The sequence below is a fragment of the Octopus bimaculoides genome, chromosome 3 (genome assembly GCF_001194135.2).
Source record: "Octopus bimaculoides isolate UCB-OBI-ISO-001 chromosome 3, ASM119413v2, whole genome shotgun sequence".
Taxonomy (NCBI): Eukaryota; Metazoa; Mollusca; class Cephalopoda; order Octopoda; family Octopodidae; genus Octopus; species Octopus bimaculoides.
In genome coordinates, this window is record NC_068983.1 from 141,039,671 (window position 1) to 141,052,141 (window position 12,471).

General features: G+C 35.7%; 1 protein-coding gene across 1 annotated transcript in view; it reads right to left on the bottom strand.

Annotated features, from left to right (window-relative positions):
• Positions 1-5,297: 5,297 nt before the first annotated feature.
• LOC106868953 (E3 ubiquitin-protein ligase TRIM63) overlaps positions 5,298-12,471 on the bottom strand; it is a 27,336-nt gene continuing 20,162 nt past the window's right edge. The window contains exon 2 of the mRNA XM_014914427.2: positions 5,298-7,890. Within this exon, the coding sequence (XP_014769913.1) occupies positions 6,040-7,866 (1,827 nt within the window). The 5' untranslated portion in view covers positions 7,867-7,890 and the 3' untranslated portion in view covers positions 5,298-6,039. The remainder of the gene's footprint in view (positions 7,891-12,471) is intronic.

Here is a 12,471-nt window from a genome sequence, read left to right on the forward strand (position 1 = left end):
GACCGACCGAAGCCTTGTGAGTGGATTTGGTAGACGGAAACTTAAAGAAGCCCGTCGCATATATATATATATATATATATGTGTGTGTGTGTGTGTGTGTGTGTGTGTGTGTGTGTGTGTGTGTGTGTATGTATGTATATGTGTGTATATGTTTGTGTGTCTGTTTGTCCCCCCAACATCGCCTGGCAACCGTTGCTTTTGTGTTTACATACCCGTAACCTAGCGGTTCGGCGAAAGAGACCAATAGTATAAGTACTAGGCTTCCAAAGAATAAGTCCTGGGGTCGACTTGCTTGACTAAAGGCGCTGCTCCAGCATGGCCAGTATATATGTAGGTATGTACATATATGTATGGATATATGCATATATTTATATATTATTTATATTATTATATGATCGAACGCCACGCATCCTTTTCCAAGTAAGTTTCATCTCAATAATTACGATGCGCACTCTTCTACTATCTCTTCTCTGTATGACTCTCTCTCTCTCTCTCTCTCTCTCTCTCTCTCTCTCTCTCTCTCTCTCTCTCTCTCTCTCTCTCTCTCTCTCGTTTGTTCTTCATCCTTTCTGTTTTCTCTCCCACCCTTTCCATATTCTTCTCTCCCTTTCACCGTTCCCTCTCTCTCTCTCTCTCTCTCTCTTTTAATCTTCCTCCTTGACACTCTCGACACTGACACGTGACGAAAGGGGATATCTCTTTCTGTCCACTTCCTTCCTTAAAAAAAGACGTGTTTTTTCTTGTCTCCTCTCATGGCTCGTCTATCTAGCGTTCATAATAATTTTTCTATCATCTTGTCTCAACAGTCCACACCGTTTGTTTTTACTGTCTTGTTAACACTTTGACCCTCCGCAAAAAATCCCAAATTTTATTTAATTTGCGCGAATTTTATTTTGTGTGTGTGCATACATACATGTACATATATATATATATAGACAAACACACACACACAAACACATACACACACACAAACAGACAAACAAACACACACACACACACACACACACATATAATGAATGAGCTTTAATATAAGAAAACTCCAATTCTGGAACATGCTGAAAAACAATAACAAAAGAAAAATCCACGAAATTTGGATATCTTTAATACCATTTATCTTAATGTGGAAAGTATAATTCAGTCTAATGTTCGCAGAGCCAGAACAGCCAAAACTTCTACGGCAAATATTATTTCTGGGAAAAAAGACAAAGTGAGATAGAATTAGTTAAGCTGACATTAAGCACTAACGAACAAAAATACGAGGATACAAGCGAACAATTAAAAATCGTAGTTTCCAAAAGAAGAATGAGAAAAAGAAAATGTGATTTCTGTAAAGAAATGGATGAAAAACGAACATTGGTTTTCTTACTATCAGGGACAATTTAAAAAGAAATGCTAATCCCATCTTTAATGACAGCAGAAGCCAACAAAATGAACAGCTCTAAACTAATATGTCAGCATGGTCCCTATTACCTAAAAAAGTTCGAAAATCGTCCAAATCTAGACCGATCCTTCAACAACAGAAAAATCCTAAACATGGTAACACGACCACCAGCCTCTAATTACACAGGTAGACTTTAAATGGGGAAAGCCATACCTAGAAGTGAAGGTACACAATTAATGCAAAATACACGCCATGTCATATCATAAGTAACAATAACAAACAAATTATGACTAGAGAAATCTTACATACCCAGACTTCAGGGTGAATAAAGTTTACAATCAGATATACAGAAATAATTTTAGACAGAATCAAAATCACATAATAAGAAATAGCTACAAAGAACAAAACAAAATATACAGAAGATTCTTAAACAAAAATTTAAGATACGCTAGTAATAAGAAGAATACAAACTACCCATATTCTAAGAAGTTGATTTTTAAGCATAAAACCATATATATAGGGTTACAAGCTGGGCTCCAAGCATGAGAAACAAAAACTAATCAATCATTTCCGAAAAATATTAACCTCTTTACAAACAAATATACTTGGAAAGGGAATAAATTTGGCGCCGTCTCCTCAAAAGTCAAATATATCTGAAATCAAAGATGACATTGCAAAATTCTGCAGAAAGCTTAGACAAGCAGAGCAGCTTTTGGATGATGAGGAGGGAGATGAGATTATAATTAAATTCAAAAGTTAACTCCTCCTTAAGGCTGGAAGAAATACAAATCATGAGTGTCCTGGAAACATATTTCAAACATTCCTATAGATAAAAAAAACGGGAAGCAATCCAAATAAACTCTGATATTATTAAACATCAATGGACCTGCCTAAGGTATTTACTATTATATATATAATATTAAATGTATTTGCTAGTTCACAGAAACAAAATTACTAAGGAAGATGTAATAAATGTGATTCAGTTGCTATTATGGATGAAGAGTATTTCAAGAATATTGCATTGAATATGCTCCGAGACAATATTTACTAAGAAGAAACTAAATATTACAAACCTATGAAAATTTATGAAACTTCTCACCTTTCTACTACACATGTACCAAAGTTCTTTAACCGACAAAGCACTGAAGTACCATACAATCTTCAAAATGGAAACAGGCAACATCTATGAACCTCCAAAAATTCATAAAAATAAACTAATTAATGACACCTATGAAAGAGCAAAAACTAATTTGTATAAACATCACACATTAACAAACTCAATACTGAGACCGATTGTGGCACGAACTTCTTTCCTTAAGTTATTTCTGAGCTACTCTGCTAGTCAATCCTCAAGTTTATAAAAAGCTTTATAGGACTGTGATATCCTCAAGCATATGCCTAATAAAGTAAATGAAAATATATGTAGTAAATGAAAATACATACAATGTCACACTTTTGTGAGCTTATATAGCAATATTCCACACAAATATAGAATCGAAGCTATACAATACTGTCTAACCTCATATTCTTATGGACTGAATATATATTGTAGATAACCTCCAATTCATTTTAGAAAACAATTACATCATATTCAGTAGCACATATAGTGACGAAACTTGACCATGCATACGCTAAATTAGTCAGGCGATACTGTGAACTGAAAATTCTTAAAAACTTCTGACAAAGAGTTTGGTATAATTCATCTATCATTTGAAAGAAAACTGCAGAAGGTTTCTAGATGATTTTATGGAGCGAAAATATTGACAATTCCAAAATATAATCAACAACATACGCTCTCACGTTCATTTCACCATGGATTTCGTTAGCAATAAATTCCTCTTTTAAAGGCGGTGAGCTGGCAAAAACGTTACCACGTCGGGCGAAATACTTAGCGATATTCCGCCTGTCTTTACGTTCTAGGTTCAAATTCTGCCGAGGTCGACTTTGCCTTTCATCCTTTCGGGGTCGATAAATTTAAGTACCAGTTGCGTACTGGGGACGATCTAATTGACTGGCCCTCCTCCCCGCAAAATTTCGGGTCTTGTGCCAAGAGTAGAAAAGAATAAATTCCTCTTTTAAGATATACTAATAACAACACGAAATACAATGCTTGAAAGAGACATTTAAACCAACCGACCCACAATAATAACTACTTTTTACATCGAGGAAAGCATTCAACCCAAGAAACTCCGAAATTTTCATCAACACCTGTATAGACGTAACGCTAAAATTACAGGAACAACAAATGAAAGACGTTGTAGAAAAAACATCCAATAATAAAATGTAAGAGGAAGTTGAAATCACTAAGGATATTGTCCTCGGCAAAGTTACACAAAATACTGAACAAACGGTGAATATGTAGCTTCCACTTTAAACCTTCAGAATTAAAAACAATTTCTCTTGAAATTCAAACAACTTAAACTAAATTATAAGTTGTAAATGTTTCTTAGAACACAACTTTAACTCTTATTAAACTAAAATAAGCTGCATGAAATCACAAATCACAAGTTACGTACCTTTTCGTTAAAGTGACAGAAGTTTGGGGGGCAATACAAAATTGATTTGATCTCACATGAACCTACCATACATGGGATACATGTATTGTAATAACCTTCTTCAAATTTTGTTTAACACCGTAGCAGCAGAAACTGGATACCAAAATGTAATTTTTCTTCTGCTGCAAAACGTATTTAATGTATAATTTACCTTAAAGCTTATACACACGCATACTTTTCATACAAGCACATCTTTGTTTTTTTTTTTTTTTTTGTTACATACGAAATTTTCTCAGTAATATGGGTGGTCCTGTCTTTAACTGTGTGTGCAAACTCACCTTGTATAAAATACACTAATATTTTAGCAGTGGAACTCCTGTATAAGAACATTTCTTAAGTGAAAACGTTTTTACTTTAATTTTTACTTTCGTACATATATACTTGATTAATCGCACCAACTTTTGGAGTAATTCCATATTTAGGAGTATTTCCATAAATTCCAAAATTTAGGAGTAATTCCATAAATACGTCACCTTGCATACCTACATTGTTATACACATGGATGTAAACGTTTCAGTGGATTAATGTAGGACAGATACTATATACGTGTTAAATATGTAGGTAAATATAAGTACACTTCAACGCAAATGTTGATTTACAATTGTACTACCAGTAACATGCTATCTCTATATGTGTGGTGTCCCCTATGTATATATGTAGGTGTGTGTTTTTTTTTTTACATTTACGTACTCCAACACAGAACAAGCATTTATGATATCAAATGACTTCCGATTAGGAACGCATATAACGCAAAGGTGATAAACAATATTATATTCCCTTTAAACACATTCAGCCAAGCAAAAATCACTGCGATTTTAGCATTACACAAGCTGTTGTTGAATATTTGTGATTTTGGCACAGAAGCATTGTTACTGCATTATCAACACACTCTATTAATATAAGTGTGAGCGTGTGTGCATGTATATATGTAAATATATATGCATATATTTCATCTATTCTGATAATACCTTTCTTATCCTGTACTCAAAAGTCATGAATACGGAAACAAATACATTTCACTATCACTAATAAAAGTAGTTGCTCTGTGTAATACTTTTCGGCACATAGCAAACTAAATAAATCATTTCTTCTACACTCTCTTTGAGAAGTAAACAGGGTTGGTGTTTATCTGTTATAGATGACGTATCGCGTGAAACTTTATCTTATATTTAATTATATATATTAGGTTATAGAGAATGTATGGATCCCCTATAGGTTTTAATAGATTATATTTATCTAATATACAGTTATGCATGTCATATCATAGGGTTTTCTGTTAATTCTCAAAGAGGTATACGTGACGTACTTTTTCACTTTACCAAATCATAATGAAAACAACATTTGAAATTAACTTGCTGCAATGTTTTATTACCAGTATCTTCAAGTAAATCCATGGTTTGATTCTACGAATGATATAGTAAAGATTCTAAATGGCTCAAAAATATTAGTTTCATTGATTCAATACAGACGGTTCAGCACCATTTATTTAACTTTGCACTATCAAATTTCAATACTTCAAACTAGAATAATTGTTACAAAAATCTCTTTTTCTTATTCAATGTGTATAAATCCTGGACACTACAAACGCCACATCATTTATTTTTCAACAGCGTTGGTACTCATTCATGCCTTAGAGGTTGCATGCATTGGTAATTAGACTTAAATATATATTTTGTATATATATGCATGTATATATGCGAATATGATTTTCAGTATAGCTATGTATGGCATCGATTGACATTAGACTAAGAAATTCAAGGTAGAATAGATTGCTTGTGTGATTCAATACCTGCCCAGTATAAGAATGTACTGAATACTTTGTATGAATATTTTCGTTTCTGTCCGAAGAACGGACACAATCGGGGTTTTATGTTCCGTCTGAATTGTTTTAGTATAATTGTTTCTGTGAGTATGTGGGAAAGTGTGTGTACTTGTATTATTGAGCATGGACTTGAATGAACGTTTACAGATCTGACTTCAGAAATATGTTATCCTGATATCTGTTACTTTAAATATTTCCTATGGAATTTTGTTTGAATAGATAAATAAATAGAACAATCAAAACCATACTCAAACAGAATCATTAGACTTTAATGATAAACTTTAAAGTTGGTAAATTTCGATAGTTGGTTTCGGTATCATTCGCGTAACAACCAGTTGTTTCTCATTGCGGTTGATGTCTAATGCGACGGGCATGGGGAGAGCTGATGAAGGGGTCAAATAACTTATGAAGTTACCGCTTAGATCAAAACGTAATATGTTTGAACGTCCCAGTTCTGTGGCATAGATGTATTCAGTATCGCAGCAGACACCACCCGGTCCTTCAATCGGTTGTCCTTCAACACTTTTAACGTGGAATTTTTTATTTCCAGATCGACCGATACCGTACAATAATCCAGCTCGATAGCACGAAAGTACAATTGTCTCATCTGGGGCTATTGTCATGTAACAAGGATCAGATTTCGAAACATAAGCGATATCAAGATAGAATTGCTGTAGTGCTTTGGCTCTATTATCAAAAATGAACACGACTTCGATAACAGGTTTTTCTAGACATTTGCAAATTAACCTTCCGTCATAGCTTTTAGCGATGGCACTGTACTTTGACCTACATTGGATCCTTTGATATTTTTTAAAGAAATTCAGCATGCACATGACGTTTGTGACAAAGTTTCGTGAGAATTTAATTATACACAGTTGAAGTTCATTGGGTAGAGATACCATTGCGAAATTGTGAGAGTGAATGCACAATCCATGCGGCTGACTTTTCAGATCAAATCTGTTAATCTGATTACCTTTCGGACAGAACTGTAAGATTCCGTGTTTGTTGTCACTCATCAAGAATCCTCCCCCAGGAATGATACAAACCAAATTTAAGATTGATGTAAAGGTACTTTCGTCATCGGATGTAAATTCTTCAACTTTTTGCATATTTACCATATTGGGTTTCTTTTCTAGCCCTTTTTCTTTAGAATTTTTAATGTCTTCTGTATGTTCTATTTCTTCATTAGATATATCGCCTTCGTAACTAACATGGCCGAATGGGCATTTTTCTAAATCTTGCAAGGCTTTTGAAAATTCTGATGTAATATTTAATGATAACACTCTTCGTGTTAGACGGTAGTCAGAAGAATTAAATCTGTTGATACATTTTCTAACCGGGAAATAAGACACAACAAACTTTGAAGCAGATTTTTCTTTCATCACCTCAGAAACTTTCTCAATACAATTTCTTAAGGATTCTATTTTTTCTTTGTAATTTTCCTCGTAGATACGAAGTTTTTCTAATTCAACATTCATCATTCTTGTTGCGTCTTTATTCAGTAAATCTCCTTTAGATGTTATCATTCGAACGATATCTTTGACACGTGCGTCGACTTTGTTCAAAATTTTCTCTTTATCACTAAGAATATTTTCTTTTTCCAGGTGTAATTCTTTAAGCTTCTTGCTTTCCTCTGCTTTCAAATCCTTCAGAAATTTCAAATGATTCTCAGCTTCGATTCGTTTTGATATGGCAGCTTGACTTATGGATAAAACTCCTTTACAGTTTTGGTGCTTCTCAGTGCGACATTCACTGCAAATAACTACTTCACAAAACGTACAATACAGGTTTATTTCATTGTTATCATGACACGTGCAACTCATCATCGGTTCAAATGAAACTATTTCTTGTATTTGACCAATTCGAAAATCATTGTGAAAAGTTTTCGCCCACTCTTCAACCGCTTTGCTTCGATCTAGTGGATAGGTAACAGCTTTGCAGATTGGGCAATAAAAATAGCCGGTTTGTAAGCATGTCTGTTTATTATTATTTATATGATCCTGTAGGCATTCAACGCAAAAACAATGGTGACAGGGAAGCCCTTTCGGTTTGTCAAACTGATTGAAGCATATAGAACATTCGAGATCCGTTAAGCTTAGGGATGCCATTAAAGCGTAGATTTCACAAAAAAGCTGAAAAAAGTAATAAAATATTTAATAATAATAATAATAATAATAATAATAATAATATAATAATAATAATAATAATAATAATAATAATAATAATAATAATAATAATAATAATGACGATGGTGATGATGATGATAATGATGATGATAATGATGATGATAATGATGATGTTGATAATAATAATAATAATAATAATAATAATAATAATAATAATAATAATAATAATAATAATAATAATAATAATAATAATTTCATTTATTTGCAACAAGCATGAAGGATGATGGGGACAATACAAAGATAGACATAAAGTGTAGGGGTTTACATATAATGAAATAATAAAAAAGAAAGTATACACGGAGATGGCGGGGAGGATGATAGAGACGTGGCCCTCCCCATACAGGAAGGCCTCAAGGGATAATCGAGGAACCCCACTGTCTGAGATTTCCCTGAAACTCCAGAAGCAAGTACCCTCTCCATTTCCTTCTCTCCAATTCACAGGTCTACACTTAGAGAAGTACCATCCACTCTTGCCATCTTCGCAACTGTCACCCACCTTTCAATAAACTCACCCGAGGACAGCACTTCCCTCTCCATTCACAGTTTCCTTTTCAAGTGAAACATGAAATAGTCAATGAGAGCTCTACCAAAGAAGAATTCATCTGTCCTCATGCTTTTCAGGCTTGTCCACCAAGCAACCTCTTTCGCAACAGCCACCAAGCAAAATAAAATTGCCTTGCCTGCCCGATTGAACAAGGGCGGCGGTTTCAACATCACTACAGACTCGGTCGACAGACGGATCCGTCCCACGCGTGACAGCAGCTGTTCGACATAACCCCACAAGGCAGCAATATCCGGACACTGAATGAAAGTGTGCAGAACGGTTTCGTCACTCTGTGCACACGTCTAATAAGCCCGTCTGACTGCACATCCGTACCAGTAGAGTTTATCTCGAACCAGTAGCACCCCTTGGTAGCACTGCCAGGCCAAGGCATCTGGAAATTATCCATGATAGTTCCCGACCGAAAAGTCTCCCGAGGTCGGCTATGTCTCAATCTCGTGTGAGTTGGTACCTCACGCACTTCTCATGAGGAATTCCGGAAGGAGCTTAGGGAGACCACTACTGAGACGCTTCCGAAAAAAGAAAAGCCGTTGGAAAACAGATTATAGCAGCGACTCCATCTAAGAATATCTGAAGAAGGAATTGTATTCCGAATTATCATCGGACTATAGATAACTAAATTACAACAGGTATACAGTCTATTTTTTTGTATTATAGTGCATTGTTGTACCATTCAAAACGTTTTATTTTTTACAAACAATGCACAATGCTTCAAGCGAACTACAATACTCTTCAAGATCATTGATATTGTTATACCCGGGGATGTACGAGTGCGTGGCAAAGAAATGGATTACGTCGAAAAGGACAATCATCTAAATATGAAATTACACGAATGTGGGCAATGAAGAAAGTAACAGGCATTCCAGTAGTTGCTGGTGCACGGAGAGCATTAACAACCAGATTTGAGAAATTTGTTGGAGAAATTGCGATTGAAACGAGGGTAGAACATGCTCAGAAAGTAGTTTAATTGGTGACAGTGAAGATTTTGACATTGTTACTTGGATGTTAAGTAACGTGGAAAGAGACCCTGTGAGATACTTTACAACAGGTTATTGTCTGCTCATACGGAATTAGCCGGTGTAAGAGAAATCAAGAGCTCTGAGAAGTGGAAGGGAAATAATAATAAGATTTACTCATTAAAAACGAAAAAGGAAATGACATCTCAAGGCAGTTACAATAGCCTTTGCTTTTCGTTCACATTTTACCCCACGACATAGGAAAGAAGTGCAAAGGAAGAACAACATAGGATACAAAGGACAGCAAGTAGTTAAAGAAGAACTAAGACAAAGTATAAAAGCAGTGTCTGGCAAAATAAAACAGATACCTGCAGAGAGGCTCTCCAAGAACAATGAAAGAAAATGTTGTTAACTGAGCAACGGAGAAGAACATCAGGAAAATTATATGTCAGATACTGAAGCAGAAAGAAAATTCTAGACAAAAATCTAGAGCAAAGAAGTTCAACATAATATAAAAGCAAACTGGTTGCGGGAATTTAAATGAGAAATGGAAATGGAGTGACACAAAATATAATAATCACAGATAAGAAATTAAAGGAGATAATTACGAAAACAAAGAATTGGTAAGGACTCAAACCAGATGGTTTTCAAGCTTCTGGCTCAGGAATCTCTCAAGTATACACAGTTATATGCGACTACTGTTTCATGAATGCATAGAAAATGGAGCACCGATATGGATGACAAACGGACGGACAATGCTGAAACAGAAGGACGAAGAAAAGAGAGGGGAAACCAGCAATTTTAGACCCATTGCTTACTTACTATTACACCGGAAAGTATGAACTGGTCTCATAGCAGATGATGTATATAATTTTCTAGCAAAGGAGAAACTATTTCCAGGTTTTAAAAAAATGGGATGTAGGAAGAAACCAAGGGACACTGCCGTCTGCTATATATAGTAGCGTATTCAATGAGTCACGAGAAAGGAGGAAGAATTTAGCTGTTGGATGGCTTGATACTGAATCTGGAAAATTACGTTGTGCAGAGGATTTTTAAAATATTATCACTAGCATCCGGTGAGCATAAAAATTCACATATTTCCGCTCTTCCTTTTGATAAGTTAGAATGCATGAATGTAATTATTTTTAAAAAATTAATTACAAGTGTGGCTCTGTGATAAAAAGTTTGTTTCCCAACCGCATGGTTCCGAGTTCAGTCCCACTACGTGACACATTGGGCAACTGTCTTCTACTATAGGCCGACCAGCCTTGTGAGTGGTTTTGATTGACGGAAACTGAAAGAAGCCTGTCATATGTGTGTGTGCGCGTATGTTTGTGTCTGTGTATGCTCCCCACCACCGATTGACAACTGGTGATGATGTGTTTACGTTCCCCTAACATAGCGGTTCGGCAAAAGAAAACGATAAATACCAGGTTTAAAATACTTTAAGAAGCGTACTGGAGTTGACTAAAACTTTCCAAGGCGGTACCCCAGCATGGCTACAATCTAATAAATGAAACAAGTAAAAGGTAATAGGTAACAGAAAGAGAGCATGAAAGAGACCATTATTAGTATGTCCATATCATTTGATAAGTGAATGTCATTAATGATAATGTTGTTCATGCTATAGTAATTTTAAAGGAGCCCCTTGTTCTAACATGCGTTTAAAAGAATGTGAAATTTGTTAGAACATGAAGGCTCGAAAAGGAAACAACAATACATGCTCAAGAGTGTGTATGTATTTACAAATATATATTAGCGTTAGAAGGTAACACTGTGGAGAGCAACTAGCAAATAGCTAACTCCATCCAACACAATATTAAAGGAGCAATAGTCTACTCTAACAAGGGCTCTAACTATAGGCTAGCCATGGAGATCTGGCTGGCAACCAAGAACAGTAAAATCCAGATCCTTCATTCCCATTATGCCAAACTTATGACCTCTAAATACCTGGTGTACTAAAAGACGATGTAAAATGAAGACAACTATCTACACACAGACAGCACGCAGCATGGGAAAGGGTAGAAAAGCTCGTCAGTGTTCCACCAACATGCTCAAGCAGAACATACGGGCTCGGTTAATAACAGATGTTAAGGTATTATCCACGCATAGATGTGACACGACACTCGGTCAGATTACGGAGACTACACGCATAGCAATGGAGAGACCGAGCCTCAACATAAAACATGAATAAAACAATAACACCCACCACCACTAACACCACCACCACCACAACACGCAACACGACGACTAAATACGGAAAGGAAAGAAAGAAAACCAGATACAAACAGTGTAATACACACACAATAGACAAATATGCACATACCTATGATAAATATAATAAATAGAGATAAATGGGTAAACAAAAAACAACTGTATAAAGAGCAGGGATACAAACAACATAATAAACGAACCTATATATACACACAAACACACCGTAACTTCACAAACGGCCGTATCAACATCAATTACGCGACCAACAACAACTACAACAGCAACAACAACTGCTACGACGACGACGATGGCAGCAACACACAAATACAGAGAGATACAGGGACGGTATCAAAAGTCTTGGTGAAGGGCAGCAGCATCGGCAACGGGGGAAGTGGACGATCATAGAGCTACCGAGAACAACGATGATAACGATGACAACAATAAAAAGGATATAAGCCAATATATACACATACGCAGCTGGAGGAGATGTCCTCCTGGGGCTAAAGCAACAGTAACATCCACACCTAGGGGTCAGCCACACTTATGTGGCAATACACTTCACTTTATCGTGCAGTTACTGTTAATACTTCATTTAGAGAATTAACATTGCTTGTTTTCACCTTTTCGATATCAGTGAAGAATTTCACTGGAAAAATATACATAAGGCTGCCAAGAATTTATATCTCTCATCGAAGGTCGGTAGCTATCGGACGCTGACGAAGGGAAATAACCCTGAAACCCGGGTCCGTTCGTGCTACGATCACGATGAGAGGGATAACTTCCCTTGGCAAAACA